This window comes from Symphalangus syndactylus, chromosome 6 (genome assembly GCF_028878055.3).
Source record: "Symphalangus syndactylus isolate Jambi chromosome 6, NHGRI_mSymSyn1-v2.1_pri, whole genome shotgun sequence".
NCBI classification, from domain to species: Eukaryota; Metazoa; Chordata; class Mammalia; order Primates; family Hylobatidae; genus Symphalangus; species Symphalangus syndactylus.
In genome coordinates this window covers 23,385,245-23,405,654 of record NC_072428.2, presented here as the reverse complement: position 1 = coordinate 23,405,654, position 20,410 = coordinate 23,385,245, and the positions used below count along the sequence as shown (strand labels likewise).

General features: G+C 38.2%; 1 protein-coding gene across 8 annotated transcripts in view; it reads left to right on the top strand.

Annotated features, from left to right (window-relative positions):
- QSER1 (glutamine and serine rich 1) overlaps positions 1–20,410 on the top strand; it is an 81,226-nt gene that overhangs the window by 16,806 nt on the left and 44,010 nt on the right. For 5 of the 8 annotated variants that reach the window (XM_055281990.2, XM_055281992.2, XM_055281993.2 and 2 more), the window contains exons 2-3: positions 17,496–17,608; positions 18,301–18,462. In XM_055281990.2, the coding sequence (XP_055137965.1) occupies positions 17,496–17,608; positions 18,301–18,462 (275 nt within the window). Of the gene's footprint in view, positions 1–15,547; positions 15,572–17,495; positions 17,609–18,300; positions 18,463–20,410 lie in introns of those variants that run through there. The other 3 variants (XM_055281994.2, XM_063641014.1, XM_055281991.2) reach the window with 2 other exon arrangements.

Sequence of the window (20,410 nt, the reverse complement as noted above, 5' to 3'; positions counted from 1 at the left end):
AGTAGAGACGAGGTTTTGCCACATTGGTTAGGCTGGTCTCGAACTCCTGACCTCAGATGATCCACCCACCTCGGCCTCCCAAAGTGTTGGAATTACAGGCATGAGCCACTGCACCCGTCCTAAACTCTAGATGCTTTAACATTTATTTTAAAAGCAATTTCTCATGAAACTTGGAGCTACTTGGGTAGTCATGTGTGTATGGGGGGGTGTGGTCATGACATTATAAGGTGTATTTTGATTTTAGGATTCCCTTGGTAGGGATTTTAGTTTGGAAACTAAGGTAAGTTGTGTAGCAGGTAGCTATGTTTAAAAAATGTAATTTAGACACTCCCATGCTTAAAAATCCTTTGGTTTTCCATTGCAGTTGGAATGAAATCCAGACTCATTGTGCCCACAAGGCTTTCCATGTCTGACCCTTTACTACTACCTTTCCACGGATCTCCTACTGCTCACCCACTTCCCTTATTACACTCACAATATGCTGGTCTTCTTTCAGCTTCTCTGTGTTCTAGACTCTTCCCACTTCAGGCCTTTTCCTAACTGTTCTTTCTCTTCCTTTGGTTTGGGGCAGGGCTTGCTTAAGATCCCTTCTTCAGGAGGCATTGCTGATTACTGTGTCCTATTTCTCCCATAATCTCTATATTTAGACTTTTTTCTTCTTTATTCATTTGTTAGAGTTTATAATTGTTTTATTAGTTGGTTTCCTTTTATTTACCACCCTGTCTCACAACTAAACTGTAAGCTCTTCAAAGACTTATCCTGTCTTTTATGATATCCCCAGTGCCTTGCTCATTGCCTGGTACATAACATCTAATATTTGTTGAATAAATTGTTTACCCTGCTCTGCCGTATATTTGTTTTATTCTATTTTGTAGAATTGGCTGGACACTTGTATGCTGTTTAATCCTCCATAGTTAACAATAGGTCATGATGGCAGGAACTTTGTCATTTTGTGTGCCTTTCACTCATAACCTTTTGCATGCATATACTCAGTAAAGACATAGAGACTTAAGTTGAAATTTTCCCTTGAAAATAATGTTGAGCATGTTGAGATGGATACGTTAGAAATGTTCTGCAGCTACACTGCCAATATAATGAGAATTTTTAAACAAAAACTTTAAGATCAAAGGTAAATAGAGTAAAAATCAAAATGGACATTTTAAATCTAGGCCATAAATTAGGATTTACAAACACTTTCTTCTTCCTGTTCCCTGCCTTTTCCTACCTCCCTCATGCCACTGTTATAGCTACTTTATTGTTCCAGTTGGCTTTTTCTGTTTTGGTTCTAGCCTTCTGGTCCACAGAACTTTGTAGTGCAAGGGGTTGTGGGAGGAGATAGTACAATGTAATAATTGTATAGGTAATGTATATGTAATATGTGTGTTATAGCTATGCTTGATTTATTATTACTGTCTCCTCAAACAGTTTCTCTAGCTATCTAATCTTACTGCAGCAGTTCTCCTTTCTTGAAACTTAAAGTTCCCTTGATTTTTGGAGACATTCATGGTTTTCCTCTCAAGTTTTTAGTTAAGCTTTCTTATTCTTCCTTATGGTTTCCTCTTCCTCTACCTGTCCCTTAAATCTACATCTCAGGTAATTGATTTTAAAAGTACCAAGTTGTGATACGGATGCAGAGAGGGGAACAACACACACCAGGGCCTGTTGGGGGTGGTGGGGGAAGACGGTAGGGAACTTAGAGTATGGGTCAGTAGGTGCAGCAAACCACCATGGCATATGTATACCTATGTAACAAACCTGTATGTTCTGCACATGTATCGCATTATTTTTTAGAAGAAATAAAAAAAAAAGTACCAAGTTATGAATGATTACTCATTGTCTTTAAATAAGATAGAGTTGATCCCTGTGATATGGTTTGGCTCTGTGTCCCCACCCAAATCTCATCTCAAATTGTAATCCCCACATGTCAGGACAGACCTCGTGGAAGGTAACTGGCTCATAGGGGTGGTTTCCACCATGCTGTTCTCATGATAGTAAAGGAGTTCTCACGAGATCTGACAGTTTAAAACTGGCAGTTTCCCTTGCGCTTGCTGTCTCTCCTGCCACCTTGTGAAGACATTCTTTGCTTTCCCTTCACCTTCTGCCATGATTGTAAGTTTCCTAAGGCCTCTCCAGCCATGGTGAACTGTAAGTCGATTAAACCTCTTTTTAAGTTACCTAGTTTCACGTCATTCTTTATAGCAGTGTGAAAATGGACTAATACACCCTATAATAGTATTATTACTCATTTATTTCTGTGATATCTTAAGTGGAAGAGGGAAGAGTGGTACTTCAGTTGAGTTGCAAGGAATTTTGATTTGCAGATAAGTAACATCCTTGAGAAGCAGGAAATTAATATTATTGGTCATATGTGTAAAGCAGTGTCTCTATAATTTCTGTCCTTAGCCCACTTCTGATTTGACTCACTCTTGGACATTTTCATTTACTTCCATGACTTCAAAAAACACTCAATTTGTCATGATCCCCAATTATTTATTTCCAGCTCAGATTTCTCTTCTGAGTCCTAAGTAGGAATATTCATTAGCCCTCTTTCAATTTTTTCTCACAATATGTCTCTTTAACACCTCAAACTCAGTGCTTTCAGAATTGAAACCGTCCATGTTTGTTCAGCCTTATGGGTGGCTCACTGTCATTCATGATCCCTCTGTCTTCCCTGCAGGTCTTCTCAATTGTATTTTTTAAGAATTCCTAAGTATCTAGTTATTGCCATTGTTTTGCCCTCATAATTTCTTACCTGGATTTCTGCAGTAGGATCTTGTCCTTCTCTCTTTAAGGTTTGCTGTGTTCTGCGCAGTATTTATCAGATTATCTAAGACAGTGATTCTTTTGAACTTTTCAGAGTGAACTTACAGGGTCCCATGTCACATGTCAGAACTACTAATCAATAATTTCTGAAAGGGAGATCTGGATGTATATAGCTTGAAAAAACTAACCAGGTGATGCTGATGGGCACACCTGGTTACAAACCATTCTTTAGGCCGGGCAAATTGGCCCACGCCTGTAATCCCAGCACGTTAGGAGGTGGAGGTGGAAGAATCGCTCGAGTCCAGGAGTTCAAGACCAGCCTGGGCAACATAGGGAGACCTTGTCTCTATAAAAACATATTTAAAAAACTGGCCAGGCATGGTGTCGCACGTCTTTGGTCCCAGCTACTCAGAAGGCTGATGTGGGAGGATTGCTTGAGCCTGGAAGGTCACACCTAGGGTGAGTTATGATCACACCACTGCACTCCAGCCTGGGCAACAGAGCAAGTCCCTGTCTCAAAAAAGTATAAATTTAACTCTTACTAAAATTCTTGAGAGGCTCTTGATTCCCTTGAAGATAAAATGTGAGATCCTTATTTTTGTATGTAATATTCCATAGTTTGGTTCCTGTCTACCTCATATCCCTGTTCTCCAATACAACCATGCTGAGTTACTACAGTTCTAATGTGCCATCTTAGGGATATTTCTAGGTCTTCATATATGTGATTTTTATCTTCTTGGTACCTTCTTTTCTTCTTCTTTCCCTGGATAATTTCCCCTCTTCCTTTTTTTTTTTTTAAGACGGAGTCTCGCTCTGTCGCCCAGCTGGAGTACAGTGGCGTGATCTCGGCTCACTGCAAGCTCCACCTCCTGGGTTCACGCCATTCTCCTGCCTCAGCCTCCTGAGTAGCTGGGACTACAGGTGCCCACCACCATGCCCAGCTAATTTTTTGTATTTTTTTTAGTAGAGACGGGGTTTCATCGTGTTAGCCAGGATGGTCTCGATCTCTTGACCTCATGATCCGCCTACCTTGGCCTCCCAAAGTGCTGGGATTACAGGTGCGAACTACCGCGCCCGGTCTCTCCTCTTCCTTTTAATACTCAGTTGTCATGTCCTAGAGGAAGTCTTCCCAGATTGTGTTATGTTTATTTACTTATGCTCTTTTATTTCTCTAGTTCCTAGCATAACACTTGGCAGTCAGTAAATGTCAGTTGTATAAATGCAGACCTTACCTTTAGGTGCAACAATAATAGCATTGATTCAGCATTCATTATGCGCCAATTGCTGGACTCTGCTAGTTGCTGCTGACCGTATATGCTTTATTGTTTACTCTCACAAGAAACTGATGAAGGTAGGTGTTACTATTACCCATATTTTACTGTTGAGGAAACGGAGACTTGGTTAAGTCTAACTAATTGTCTGTGTGGCTAGCCTCTAAGTCACAGAATTTATATAGAACTGGATTTGAATCCTCTAGCCTGTTTGCAGAGCTGTGCTTTTATACAGCTGTTACACAGTTGTTTCAAATTCCTTAGTTTATTTTTTCAAATTCATGATAATTTCTTAATAAAAGCTGATTATTCTTAGGCTACATGTTTTTGCTTTTAAATTATCAAACTGGATTAGCTAAAAGAAAGATTTTAAAATATTTGGCATTTAGGTATCAATGGGATAGGTATATGCTAGAGTTCCATGCAGACTTAATTCAGTGGACTTAGTGTTTATTTCTATTCGGATTTTATACCAAAGAATACTGTGTGCTAAATGAAGTAAAAATATTTATCTTAACTGAGAATATTAGAACTACAAAGAACATTAGGCTTTATAAGTAGGAAAACAAGTATTCTACAAGATTATGTACTTTGCTCAAAGTCTTGTAGCATTTATTTGCAGAATCAGGACTGGAATTTGGGGCTCCTAACTTCCAATCCATAATGTTTATCTTTCTCAACTATGAAAAGCTGATATACCTAAAACTGTAACAGTATTTTCAAAGCTTAAAGAGAATTATATTTTTATTATATTCTAGGTATTTGTGACCAAATTATTTAACAAAAAAAGAATGAAGTGATATGACTACTTAAGGCAAAATCATTTATTCAGTGCTTAAGTAACTTATTACTTGTGTGCAAGTACTGGCTTGTTTTCTCAGATTTAACGTATTTCATGAAACATTTGCTAATTGATTTTTAAACCTGGAATGTGTTTTATTTCTTAAGCATCATAGACATGAGTAGGCTACCCAAGGAATAGGTTTATATGTTATTAATATCTGGATATAAACCATAAGAGCATATATTTAAAAGCATTTTATCCTACAGTCATATACCATCTTCATTACATGAGTGGACATTTTAGATGAATTTTTTGCCTCAGCTATATCTCCTTTAGAAATTAATTTTCTTTGTTATAGTGAAGTTGACTAAAAAATGGTCATACTTAAACAGTGTAGAGAGTGGTAACCAGATAACTAATCTTTGTTGGTTTGTTTTAATTTTTGTTGTTGTTGTTTTTGTTTTGAGACAGTCTCGCTCTGTTGCCCAAGCTGAAGTGCAGCGGCCTGATCATGGCTCACTGTAGCTTTGACCTGCTGGGCTGAAGCCATCCCCCCACCTTAGTCCCCTGAGTAGCTGGGACTACAGGTGCCACTATGCCCAGCTAATTATTTTTTGTAGAAATGGGGTCTCACTGTGTTGCCCAGGCTGATCTTGAATTACTGGACTCAAACAATCCTCCAGCCTTGGCCTCCCAAAGTGCTGGGATTATGGGTGTGAGCCACTGCACCTGGCCTGTTTTGGTTTTTTGAGAAAATTATAAATTTTTTTTTAAAATGTGACAGTGACTGAAAGAAGATGATACTTCCCTTTGCAAAATTCTAACCTACCTTGTCCTCAATTTCATACCTTACTCATGAGTGTGTGGGGAGAAGATGGAAGATTTGTTTTATGCTAGGGCTGGGAATATGAAGATTGAGACTTGGTTCGTTCGGTTCATTCTACTCTAGGATTTAGCTGAGATAATACTTGGAGTTTGTAAGGTGATGGTAAAAGTTCACTATTCTCTCCCTACCACGACTACCTAGGGCTTGGGGATTAAGAAGGGCTATACTGGGCATAGTAGGTCCTATCTTACATAAATGTACATATATTCAAAGATGAGTCTATACTGGTCCAAACGTGGGAATTAGAAATCAAGACCATGTTTTGAGGCGTGCTTTTTCCTTTTAGGATTATAAAAAAGAAATTCTGGCTTTTGATTAAAAAATAAACAATCTCAACAGACCAGTACTATCAGATTATTATTGCTAGGATTAATACCTTCTGAAATTGATTTTAAAACCATAAAGCATACAGATTTTTTAAAAACATTATTATATGGTATATGGAGATGGGCCAACCATAAAAGATTGAATACATGCATGACAGCAAGGCTTATCTAGAAACCACCTTCTTGTTTGGTAGTGTTGCATAGTTCATGAAAAATTAAAAATGATCACTAAGGTTGGATGAATATAATTTTTTTTTTTTAAGACAGAGTTTCACTCTTGATGCCTAGGCTGGAGTGCAGTGGTGTGATCTCCACCTCCCGGGTTCAAGCGGTTCTCCTGCCTCAGCCTCCCGAGTAGCTGGGATTACAGGCATGCCCCACCACACCCAGCTAATTTTGTATTTTGAGTAGAGACGGTTTCTCTATGTTGGTCAGGCTGGTCTCCAACTCCCGACCTCAGGTGATCCGCCTGCCTCGGCTTCCCAAAATGCTGGGATTACGGGCATGAGCCACCGTGCTTGGCCGGATGAATATAATTTTTACTGATATAATTTACATGGATGAGTGACCATTTTAAAGCACACAATTCAATAATTTTTAGAATACTCACAAGGTTGTACAACCATCACCATTATCTAATTTCTAGAGCATTTTCATTACCTAATAAAGAAACACATACCCGGTAGCAGTCTTTTCCTAGTTTCCCCTCTCCCCAGACCCTGGCAAATGCAGTAATCTGTCTCCATGGATTTGCTTGTTTGGGACATTTCATGTATAGCCATGCATCACTTGACAAAAGGGGTATGTTCAGAGAAATGTGTCGTTAGGCAATTATATCACTGTGCAAACATCTTAGGGTATACTTACACAAACCTAGATGGTGTAGACTATACACACCTAGGCTATATGGTATGATCTGTCAATCCTAGGCTACAAACCTGTACAGGATCTTACTGCCCTGAATACTCTAGGCAGTTGTAACACAACGGTAAGTATTTGTGTATCTAAACACCCCTAAACATAGAAAAGGTACAGTAAAAATAAGGTATTGTAAGTTGTAAATGTGGTCTGTTGATTGAAACATTGTTACATTGGGCAAGACTCTATTTTTTTTTTTTTTGAGATGGAGTCTCGGAGTCTCGCTGTGTTGCCCAGGCTGGAGTGCAGTGGCGTGATCTCAGCTCACTGCAACCTCCACCTCCCGGGTTCAAGCGATTCTTCTGCCTCAGCCTCCTGAGTAGCTGGGACTACAGATGCATGCCACCACACCCAGCTAATTTTTGTATTTTTAGTAGAGATGGGGTTTTGCCATGTTGTCCAGGCTGGTCTCGAACTCCTGACCTCAGGTGATCCACCCACCTCGGCCTCCCACAGTGCTGGGATTACAGGTGTGAGCCACCATGCCCAGCCGGGCATGACTCTAAATGGAATTATATGTGGTCTTTTGTGTTTGGCTTCTTTCATTTAGCATAGTACTTCCAGATTCCTCCAGGTTGTAGCATGTATCAGTATTTTGTGCCTCTTTGTGGGTGAATAATATTCCTTTGTTTGACTACATCACATTTTGTTTATTCATTTATTAGTTTTTGCACATTTGGATTGTTTCCACTTTTTGACTATTATGAATAATGTTGCTATGAACATTTATGTACAAGTTTTTGTGTGAACATGTTTCCATTCTGATGGGTATATGGGAGTAGAGTTGCTGGGTCATGTGGTAATGATGTTTAACTTTTTGAGGGAGACATGAGATTTTATTAATATTTTCTTAATTCAGTTAACTACTATTGCTTTATTCACAGCTAACTTTATGTCAAATGTAATATTTATCCCATTGAACATAAGATACCAAAAAACCCTATTTTATGGCCAGGTGTGGCGGCTCATGTCTGTAATCCCAGCACTTTGGGAGGCCGAGGTGGGCAGATCACTTGAGGTCAGGAGTTCAAGACTAGCCTAGCCAACATGGTGAAACCCCATCTCCACTAAAAATACAAAAATTAACTGGGCGTGGTGGCACGGGCCTATAGTGCCAGCTACTTGGGAGACTGAGGCAGGAGAATCACTTGAACCCCGGAGGTGGAGGTTGCAGTGAGCTGAGATTGTGCGATTGCACTCCAGCCTGGGTGACTGTGAGATTCTGTCTCAAAACAAAACAAAACAAAACAAAACAAAACAAAAAACAGCATTTCTCTGTATCGCTCTTTGTGACTTGCAATGTAGAGCTCTCTTGTTTTGTGCTTCAGTAATTAATATCATTAGATGGTAGCTCAAGTAGGTTTTGGCCTTAAATGAAATCCTTATATAATGCCTAAAATTAATAATAGTAAGTCTCAGATAATTCAGTTTTTAATTAGCATGGACTGACCTACTGGCTTAATCTTTCATTTTTGACTCCCTAGTCCTTAACAGGATGCCTGCCCAGTCAAGTAGGCACTCAGTAGAAGTTTGAGAGATAATTGAGCTCTAACTTGAAGCTGATTTCTCTTCCGAAACTGTACATGGGTTGTAATTATTTATGAGTACCTACTGTGTACCACGTACTATTCTGGGTGCTTGGGATGTACCAGTGAATAAAGCAAAGGCCCTGTCCTTAAGGAGTTTACCTTTCAGTGCATACTGGGCAAAGTAGCATACTATATATAGTTAATATATATAACATGTTGAGTGTTTATAAATGCATGGAGAAAAATAAAGAGGGTTAGGGCATGTGGAGAGAGAGGACAGAATAAGGAGTTTTATATGAGGTGGTCAGGGAAATCTTGAGAGGTGAAATTTAAGCAGAGACCTAAGGGGAAATGAGGAGTGAGTTTGAGGGAAAAGGCAAGAGATCTGTGTGGCTGGGAGTAAAAAATAGGAGCTAAAATCAGACGTGTAAGGGAGCAGCAACTAGATCATGTAGTGCCTTGAGAACTTTGTAAGAAATTGTGACTCTTGTGAGGTGGGAAGCCGTTGGAAAGTTTTTCATGATTTGATTTTACCTTTTTAAGAGAATGACTCAGGCTGAGGATGAGGGGAAAGAGGGGCAAGAGCAGAGGCAAGGAAACCAGTTAGGTATAATAATTCCTTGCCTGTTCAAGAAGTGATTTATAAGGAACACCCTCTTTCCCCCAGAAACCCCTGGTATTTATAAATTAGATCAATAATTATTCTAACGCTTAGGAAGTTGTGTTTAGATTTAGCATGGCTTACATTTTTTTAAATGTAGACTTCATTTTTGGGAACTGTTTTAGATTTACAGAAAAATCAGGAACATAGTATAGAGTTCCCATACACCCCCCACCTAGTTTTCCCTATTGTTACCATCTTACATTGGTACGGGATATTTGCTACAGTTAATGAACCAATATTAATACATTATTATTAACTAAAGCCTATAGTTTATTCAGATTTCCATAGATTTACTTAATGTCTTTTTCTGTCTCCTCTTATCTATGACAGTTTTTCCAGCTTAGTTTGTTGTTTTTGTTGTTGCAGTTTTGTTTTTTAGAGACAGAGTCTTGCTCTGTCATCCAGGCTAGAGTTCAGTGGCATGATCACCTATGAACTCCTGGGCCGAAATGTGTAGCTGGGAACCACAGGCAAGCACCACTGTGCCTGGCAAATTTTTAAAAGTTTTTTAGAGAGTATCGCTATGTTGCTAAATCTGGTATCAAGCACTCCTCTGGCCTCAACCTCTTTTTACTTTGCTTTTGATAACCTTCACAGTTTTCAGAAGTACTGGGCAAGTATTTTATAGGATACCCCTCTTTTGGAATTTGCCTAATGTTTTTTCTTTTTGTGTTTAGACCGGTGTTACTGGTTTTGAGGAGGGAGACCACAGGGGCAAAGTGTGACTTTCATCACATCCTGTTAGTGGTACATGCTATCAACATGATTTATCACTACTGATAAAAGCCTTTATCACCTGGTCGATTCTTTTCAGGTTTCTACACTGTAAAGTTCTTCTTTTTTTTCCTCCTTTCAATACTATACTCTTTGGAAAGGCGTCACTGTGTGCAGTCTACACATGAGTGGGGAGTTATGGTCTCCCTCCTTCAGGGTAGAGAATCTACATAAATTAATTGGGAATTCTTCAAGGGAAATTTGTCTCTTCTTCTCTATTTATTCAATCATTTAATTATCAGTATGGACCCATGGATATATATTTTATACTTTGGGTTACAAGCCAGTACTATTATGTTGCTCAAAATGTTCCTGCTTTGGTCATTGGGAACTTTTTCAGTTAGCTTGTGTGTTCCTTTGACATAAATGTCTTTTCTCTCTTTTTTTCTCCCTCCCTCTCTGCCCCCTTTCTTTTTAGCACTTTCTTACTTTCTGGCACTACAAGATACTCCAGACTCATCTTGTATATTTCCTGCCCCAGTACTAGAATCAGCCATTTCTCCAAGGAGCCTTGGTTCCTTTTTCTTGGAGAATGGTACGAGAAACCAATCTGGGTACTAGGTATGTTCTTTGCTGCTGGAGTGTCATTGCTTCTGGGCTCTGTCCGCCAGAGTAAGGAAATACACATGTAGCTTGTTTTAATACAGAGAATGATTGCTATGATCATTTTAAAAGCATATAAAATCGTAAGCATATTTTGAAAATAGCAGTTGGGCATTTGGGTTTTTGTATTAAGGGATTTCTACATTACACTTTAAGTGAGTAGCAAAAGAATGAAGCTGGACTCCTACCTCACACCATATAAAATAATTAATTTGAAATTGATCTGTCATCCTAAATGTAAAAGCTAAAACTAAAAAACTCTTAGAGAAAACGTGGGCATAAATCTTCATGACCTTGGATTACAAGTTATTTCTTAGATATGCTATCAAAAGCATGAGTGACAAAGGAAAAAATAAATTGGACTTCAAAATAAAAAATTTTCGTGCTGTACATGATACCATCAGAAAGTGAAAAGATAACCAATGAATGGAAAACAATGTTAAAAATCAGATTTATTGGGGACTTGTATCCAGCATATTTAAAGAACTCTTATACTTTAATAATAAAAAGATAACCCAGTTAAAATATGAGCAAAGCGTGTGAATAGACATTTGTCCAAAGAAGATGCAAGTGGTCAGTAAGCACATGCAAAGATGCTGTACATTATTAGTCATCATGAGGTAAATGCAAATCAGAACCACTCCACACCTGTTAGGATGTCTATTATAGATAATGAGAAATACAGATAATAAATATTAGTGAGAATGTTGAGAAATTATAACTTATACTTTGCTGGTGGGAATGTAAAATGGTACAGCCACTTTGGAAAACAGTTTGGCCATTTCTCAAAATGTTAAACATGGAGTTTTCATTTGACCCAGCAGTTTCACTCCTGGATATATATATACCCAAGAGAAATTAAAACATACATCTATACAGAAACTTGTACATGAATGTTCATAGCCCAAAAGTAGAAACAACCCAAATGTCCATCAGCTGATGAATGGATAAACAAAATGTGGTATATCCATACAATGGAATATTCAGCCCTAAAAAGGAATGAGGTACTGATATATCCATGTTGTAATATGGTGAACCTTGAAAACATATTTAGTGAAAGAAGCCAGTCATAAAAGGCCACATGTAGTATGATTCAGTTTTTATGAACTGTTTTGAATAGGCAAATCCATAGAGACAGAAGGTAGATCAGTGATTGCCAGGGGCTGAGAAGAGGAGGGAAATAGGACCAATTGCTCATGGATACACGTTTATTTGGTGGGTGATTAAAATATTCTAAAATTAGATTGTGGTGGCAGTTGCACAAGTCTGAATATTCTAAAAACCACTGATTAGCATACTTTAAAAGAGTGACCTTTATGGTATGAAAGTTGTATTCCAAATTTGTTTTTTTACAAAATCATTTAGAACAGAATAGCAAAAGATACTTAGGGATAAATTTAACAAAATACATGTAAGAATTATACACTAAACACTACAAAAGATGGTTGAGAGAAATTAAAGACCAGAAACAGCTAATACCATATTCATGGCTTAAAAGATTCAGTACTTTTAAGATGGTATAATTTTTCCCAAATTGATCTTTAGATTCAATACAGTTTTTTTGTTGTCATAGAAATTGACAAGCTAACTCAAATGTATGTGGAAATACCTAGCACAGCAAAACAATTTTGGAAAAAGAACAAATTTGGAAGATTTGTGTTACTGAATTGAAGACACTATAAATACAGTTGTATAAAAATATAGTTATTTGTGGATTGATTTATATGAACAGACATTGGTCAGTGTAACACTATAGTCAAGGAATAGAAACCCATATATATGGTTTATTGGTTTTTGACAGAGGTGCCAAGACAATTCAATAGGTAAAGAAGAATCTTTTCAATATATAGTGCTGGAACCATCGCACACTGAAATTTTAAATATGAGTATCAACCTTTTACACCACGTATAAAAAATTAACTCCAAATGGATTATAGCCCTAAATGGAAAAGTTGATAACTATAAAACTTCCAGAAGAAAACAGAAAATCTTTGAGATCTTAAATTAGGCAAAGATTTCTTAGGTACAACACCAAAAGTACAACAGATAAATTAAAAACTGATCAAAATTAAGAGCTTTTGCCCTTCTAAAGATACTGTTATAAGAATGAAAGCCACTGGGTCAGAGAAAATATTTGCAAAACATAACTGGCCAAGAACTTGCTCCAGAATATATAAGCAACTCTCAAAACTCAATAATAGAAAACAACCCAATAAAAATGGGCAGAATATTTCAGTAGTACTTTTACTAAAGATTTCTACATGGCAGATGGTGAGATATTTATTGCACATCAATTAGAATGGCTAATTTTTGTTTTGTTTTGTTTTGAGCCAGAATCTCACTCTGTCGCCCAGGCTGGAGTGCAGTGGTGTGATCTCGGCTCATTGCAACCTCCGCCTCCCAGGTTCAATCGGTTTTCATGCCTCAGCCTCCTGAGTAGCTAGAATTACAGACCTGTGCCACCATGCCTGGCTAATTTTTGTGTTTTTAGTAGAGATGGGGTTTTGCCATATTGGCCAGGCTGGTCTTGAACTCCTGACTTCAAGCGATCCACCCACCTCAGCCTCCCAAAGTGCTGGGATTATAGGTGTGAGCCACCATGCCCGGCCTAATTTTTTTTTTTTTTTTTAGGTAACAACTTACAAACTAACAATACCTAGGGCCCATATGGATGCAGAGTTACTAGACATACATTATTGGTGGGAATGTAAAATGTTATAGCCTTTCTGGAAAACATGCAGTTTATCTGAGTTAAACATACATTACTGTATAACTTAGCCATCTCCCTACTCAAGTGAAATTAAAACTTAGGTTCACACAAAAACTTACGCACATGTGTATAGCAGTTATATTCATGATTGCCCCAGATGTCTCTCAACTGGTGAGAAGGTTTTAAAAAACAAACCAACCCGTCGTACAACCATGCAATGGAATACTGCTCAGCAATAAAAAGGAATGAATCACTGATAGAAATAACAACATAGATGAATCTCAGAGGTGTTACACTAAGTGAAAAGCCAGACACAAAGACTACATATTAAATGATACCATTTATATGACATTTTGGAAAAGGCAAAATAACAGAAGCAGAAAACAGATCTGGGGACTTGGTGGTAGGATGGGCTCACTGCAGAGAGGCAGGGGGAATCTTTGTGGTGATGGAGGTGTTCTTTCCCTTGGTTTCTGTGGTTTGTTTATGCAGGTATCAAAACACACACTAGAGGGCCGGGCACAGTGGCTCATGCTTGTAATCCCAGCACTTTGGGAGGCCTAGGTGGGCAGATCATCTGAGGTCAGGAGTTCAAGACCAGCCCTGCCAACGTGGCAAAACCCCGTCTCTACTAAAAATACAAAAAAAATTAGCCTGGCGCAGTGGTGCACGCCTGAAATCCCAGCTACTCGGGAGGCTGAGGCAGGAGAATTGCTTGAACCTAGGAGGTGGAGGTTGTGGTGAGCCAAGATCACACCACTATACTCCAGCCTGGGCAACAGAGTGAGACTTGTTTCAAAAAAAAAAGGCCGGGCGCGGTGGCTCACACCTGTAATCCCAGCACTTTGGGAGGCCAAGGTGGGTGGATCACGAGATCAGGAGATCAAGACCATCCCGGCCAACATGGTGAAACCCCATCTCTACTAAAATACAAAAAATTAGCCGGGTATGATGGCGGGTGCCTGTAGTCCCAGCTACTTGGGAGGCTGAGGCAGGGGAATCGCTTGAACCCGGAAAGTGGAGGTTGCAGTGAACCGAGATCGCACCACGGCACTCCAGCCTGGCAACAGAGCAAGACTCCGTCTCATTTTAAAAAAAGAAAAAAAAAGCCCTAGAAAAGGTGAATTCTACCTATGCAAATTGTACCTAATTTTTAAAAAGTGAAAATGTGAAAAATTTGAACCTTGAACTTTACCTCACACGATACACACAAAAAGATCTCAAAATGAGTCACAGACCTAAACATAAAAGCAAAAACATTAAAACTTACAAAATAAAACATAGGAGAATATATTAGTGACTTTGGGTTGGTGAAGATTTCTTAGGACACCAAAAGCACAAACTATAAAACAAAAAATCTTGATAATTCACATTGAGCAAAAATTAAAACCTCATTATTTAAGGACACTGGAGGCCAGGTGTGGTGGCTCACACCTGTAATCCCAGCACTTTGGGAGTCCAAGGTGGGTAGATTGCTTGTTTGAGTCCAGGAGTTCCAGACCAGCCTGGGCAACATGGACAAGCTTTGTCTCTATAAAAAGTTAGCTGGTGGTGGTGGTGCACGCCTATGGTCCCAGCTACTCGGGAGACTGAGGTGAGAGAATCACCTGAGCCCGGGAAATGGAGGCTGCAGTGAGCCGTGATCATGCCACTGCACTCGAGGTTGGGCGACCAGAGTGAGACCCTGTCTCAAAAAAAAAAAAAAAAAAAAAAAGGAATAAATAAATAAAGACACTGGAAAATGAAAGAGAATGAAAAGGCAAGCCAATAGACTGGGAGAAAATACTCCCAATACATATATTTGACAATGAATTTTGATCCAGGATATGTAAAGAACTTTTAAAACCCAATAAGAAGGGAAACAACCCAGGTTTGGTTTTATTTTCAGCTTTTATTTTAGATTCAGGGGGTACATGTGCAGGTTTGCTACAGCATGATGCTGAAGTTTGGAATACAAATGATCCTGTCACCTGGGTACTGATGAGCATAGTAGCTGACAGTTTGTTTTCCAGTCCTTACCCCCTTCTTCCCTCCTCTAGTGGCCCCCGGTTTCTATTATTGCCATCTTTATTTCCAAATACCCAATGTTTAGCTCCCACTTATTAGTGAGAACATGTGGTATTTGGTTTTCTGTGCCTGCATTAATTTGATTGAGATGATAGCCTCTAGCAGCATCCATATTGCTGCAAAGGACATGATTTAGTTCTTTTTAATCATGTTGTGTGGTTGTGTAGTATTCTAAGATGTTGGTGTACCACATTTTCTTTATCCAGTCAACCGTTGATGGGCACCTGTGGGTTGACTCCATGTCTTTGCTATTGTGAATAATGCTGCAATGAACATGTGAGTAAATGTCTTTTTGGTAGAATGACTTGTTTCCTTTTGGATGTATACCCAGTAATGAAATTGATGACAACCTAGATCTTTTAAAAGGGCTAAAGATTTGAATAAACTTCACTAGAGAAGCTAAAAGAATAGCCTTACAAACATACAGAAAGATGCACCTCCTCGTATGTTATCAGAGAAATGCAAATTAATCCCAATGGTACTCCACTGAACCCACCTAGAATGGCTAAAATTAAGAAGACTGAAAGGATCAAGTATTGACAAAGATGCAAAACTACTGGAATGTTGATACGTCGCTTTTTTTTTTTTTTTGGAGACAGAGTCTCGTTCTGTCACCCAGGCTGGAGTGCAATGGTGCAATCTCAGCTCACTGCAACGTCTGCCTCCTGGGTTCAAGCGATTCTCATGCCTCAACCTCCAGAGTAGCTGAAATTCGAGACCTATGCCACCATGCCCAGCTAATTTTTGTATTTGTAGTAGAGATGGGGTTTTGCCATGTTGGCCAGGCCGGTCTCGAACTCCTGACCTCAAGTGATCTGCCTGCCTCACCTTCCCAAAGTACTGGGATTACAGGCATGAGCCACCACACCAGGCTGTGTTGCAGACATTAATAAGGACACATTCCCTTAACCACTTCAAGCTCAGAATCATCAGTAATGAGACAAACTGACACTGTGTGCCTCCTCATGTGATGCAATAAGAAGTACACAACAGGTCAGGTGTGGTGGCTCATGTCTGTAGTCCCAGCTACTTGGGAGGCTGAGGCAGGAGGATTGCTTGAGCCCAGGAGTTGGAGGCTACAATGAGCTATGATCCAGCTGCTGCACTCTAGCCTGGGTGACAGAGACCCTGTCTCTTAAGACAAATCCAGAATTTGGGACATCTTATAATTTAGTTGCCCTGGATTCTTCAAACGGTCAAAGGATTTGGGATTAGGGGTTGGGTGAAGGCACTGATACTAAGTTAGAGAAATAACCAAATGAAATTACTGAATTTTGATTGGATCCTAGTTAAAAAGAGCTTAAAACTTTTAGATGTTTGGCAATAATTGGGGAAACTGGAATATGACCTATGTATTATATGATTATTGAATTAATGCTAAATGTGTTTAAGTCTGATAATGATACCTGGTTATATAAGAATGTCCTTATTCCTATGAGATGCAACTGATGATATCTCCAAGTTATTTTCAAGTTGTTTTGCAAAAAAAAGAAAAGTGGTTATGTGTGTATAGAGAAAAATAAATGTTACAAAATCTTAATAGTTGTTGAATCTTAAGGGACAGGTATATGGTGTTCATTGTACTTTTGATTTCTTTCTATGGGCTTAAAATATTCAAAATAAAAACATAACCTTTCCTTTCCAAGGAGAGGGGGGAAAAAATCTTGTTTTGGACTACTCTGAAAATGTTTGAGCTTGAAGTTTTCTCAGTGAGTTATTGGGAAATAGTATTAATTATTTATTTGAATTATCTGCTATTCCATAGAATACTATAATTAGGTTATGGAGGTTATTTCATCTGGTCCTTTTTTTATACAGATGAAATTAGTCCAACAATAATTGAGTCACTTATTTAAATTACACTGTAAGCCAGAAGTAGAACCTGTACAATGAATTCAGCTCTCTGTTGTCCAGGATATTGCTTTTTCTCCTGTACCACATTACCTCTCCCAGTAAAAAGACTCTTGTTTGAGGTAGAATTGAATTAAAGAAAATGCCGTGTATTATTTTTCTTCCTAATGCATCTTAAATATATTTTCTCCATTGTGATAGTATTGTCAGACTGTGTTTGATCCACTTATCTGTAGGTCAGGAAGTTGGTCAAAGGTTTCTACTACTTTTATCGTTGCTCTTCTAGAAGTTTTTTTTATCAGATTGTTTGCACTGTGTATTTTGGTCACTGATTTTTAATGTCCTCTAGTTTAAGCTATGAAGAAAGACATCCCTCACACTCTGAAACAGATCTCCTTCAGAGACAGAGTTTTGCAGCCTCTCATCAGCTTCCTGGATATGCTCCCACACCTCAACCTACTGGTAACAATTCTCTTGTGAAATATACTACAAGTCTGGGTACATTTAGTGAATAAGAAGAAAAACCAATTTTCATGTGTTGAGTTCTGAATGTGTAGGACATACTCATGCCATGGGAAATGAAATGAGAGTAAAGGCTTGTTTTTTGTTTTTATTTTTGACATGGAGTCTCGCTCTGTCGGCCAGGCTGGAGTGCAGTGGCATGATCTTGGCTGACTGCAACCTCCACCTCCCGGGTTCAAGTGATTCTCCTGCTTCAGCCTCCTGAGTAGCTGGGACTACAGGCACCTGCCACCATGCCCGGTTAATTTTTGTATTTTTTAGTAGAGGCGGGGTTTCACCATATTGGCCAGGCTGGTCTCAAACTCCTGACCTTGTGATCCTTCCACCTCGGTCTCCAGAAGTGCTGGGATTACAGGCATGAGCCGCTGCACCCGACCAAAGCTTTGGTTTTTACCAACGGAATATTTATATAATTAATAAATTAAAAGATCTTCTTTCATGCATCTTTGGAGATTTTAAATTATAAATATGCTTGGTCAAATTAATATGTTTACTATCAAAATAAAACCATCTGGGGTTGTAGAATGTTTTGGCCTCAATTTTCAGAAATTTTAAAATAGAGTCAGGAATATAATTTTATATAAGTACATATTTTTTTTTTACTTTGGGATATATTTTATCTTCAAATTTAGGTCTTTCTGGAATATTTGATACTAGTGTGAACAGTGCCAGCAGTAACACTAAACAGTCTTCAGTGATGAATTTTCTGTCTACTGCTGAATCCCGAACTGCTCAGGCTGCTGCTTCAGGAACTACTCTCTTACCACAATTCAGGGCTCCATCCTGGCAGACAGGTGATTCTCTGGTTTTAGAATTTTTAAGTCCTATAAAAATGCTGATGAAACATATACATTTGATGGCCTTGTCATTGTGGCTGGGAGTTTTGTTACAATACCGATTTTCCACTGAACTTTAAGAACTGGAATTTTTCAAAATTTTCAGGTGGATAAAATTCAAGAATTTATTACTGGCAGAAATTTAGTTTTAGCATTCTGACAAAAACTAGTAAATTGACATTGAGGGGTAGATAATGATTAAAGAAGGTCTTATATAAGGTTTATATCTAGCAATTGTCTACTTGAAAGAAGCAAAGATTAAAATTTATTTTAGTGACTTCAGAATGGGTAGCTGTTATAGTAAAAAAAATCTTGGGACTCATTTCATTGTAGTTTTATATAAAGTTATCCTTAATTGGATAGATTAAATCACTAATAAGAGCCATTACAAGTTGATATTATGATGTGCCCATTTTCCAGCAATAACTACAAGGTCTATAATGTGCTTTTCTATTTCATTTTTCTTATTTTACTTTTCAACCATTTCTCATCAAAAATTATATCTATATATTTGTTTTTTGTAGTATGACAGGAATTTTTTTTGGAGTGTTGTCTTAAGAAATGTCAGTGTATTTGAGAATATGTTTTTAAGGGATAGGTATAGGAAATAGTATTTTAACATTCTGATGTAAATTCCACTAATAGAAGTTTCTCAGTGTGCCTTAGCAACATTTTTTTTCCTGCTTCTAAGGGGATAATTAATGATTTGGTGAAATAAAATAATATTTTAAAACATAGCTTTATTTTTTACTTCCTGAAATAATTTTATATTTCATGTATTTAGTTAGATTTTCCTATCAGTATATTCGTGCTGAAACTTGAGAGTTGAAGAAGTTTTAAAATAAAACAAAAGAAAATCTGTTAATATTTCTGTGAAGTGTTTTTACTCTTGTATAGTTTGTTTTTAAAGTTTTTGTGGTTTTTGAGGTTTCAGTTTTGTTTTGTTTTGTTTTGTTTTTTGAGACAGAGTCTCACTCTGTCGCCCAGGCTGGAGTGCAGTGGCACAATCTTGGCTCACTGCAACCTCTGCGTCCCGGGTTCAAGTGATTCTTGTGCCTCAGCCTCCTGAGTGGCTGGGATTACAGGCATGCGCCACCATGCCCGGCTAATTTTGATGTTTTTAGTAGAGACAGGGTTTCACCACATTGGCCAGGCTGGTCTCAAACTCCTGACCTTATGTGATCTGCCTGCCTCAACCTCCCAAAAGCTCCCAGCCTAGGATTCAATTTTTAACAATTCATTTTTGCAGTTTGTATCTGATCTCATAATTGAATTGCACTCAGAAGGGCTTGGACTCTCGGGTTAGTAGGTAGAAGCTTTTTTATTTTTACTTTTCCTTAGAGCACGACTGATTTTACTATCATATGGCCATTTAGAAGAAATTTAATGGATTTTTGAGCACATTAAACTGGACCTAAACTAATGTACTCTGAATGGGAAATAAAAATGAAATTGAGACAAAAACATACACAACATATAAATACACCATTAGTTGGAAGAAGGTATTAGTATTAGTGTGTTAGGATAAGGAACATCATCTTTTGGCATGCTTGAGATTACAATATGATCATTAGATGCATTTCAAAATATCTTCTGTGGGCATACTGTGGGGAATTTGCTAGCCTCTGTGACTCCCTTCTACATTAATCTAACAAATCATGCAGAAGTAAGTGAAGTGAGAAAGATCTTTTATCACTCTACTGGATAGAAGGATTTCAAGAAATAGAAGCTCCTTACCACCACTTTAAGCCCCAGATATTCTCTGTCCTTTAACTAGCCTCTTCCTCATTCTAGGCATAACTGTGATAATGTCAGTCACCATGTAATTACAATTGGTTCTTTAAATATGATTTGATATATGTGACATAAAACACCTCATAATAACCATTAAAAATCCATTATTTGT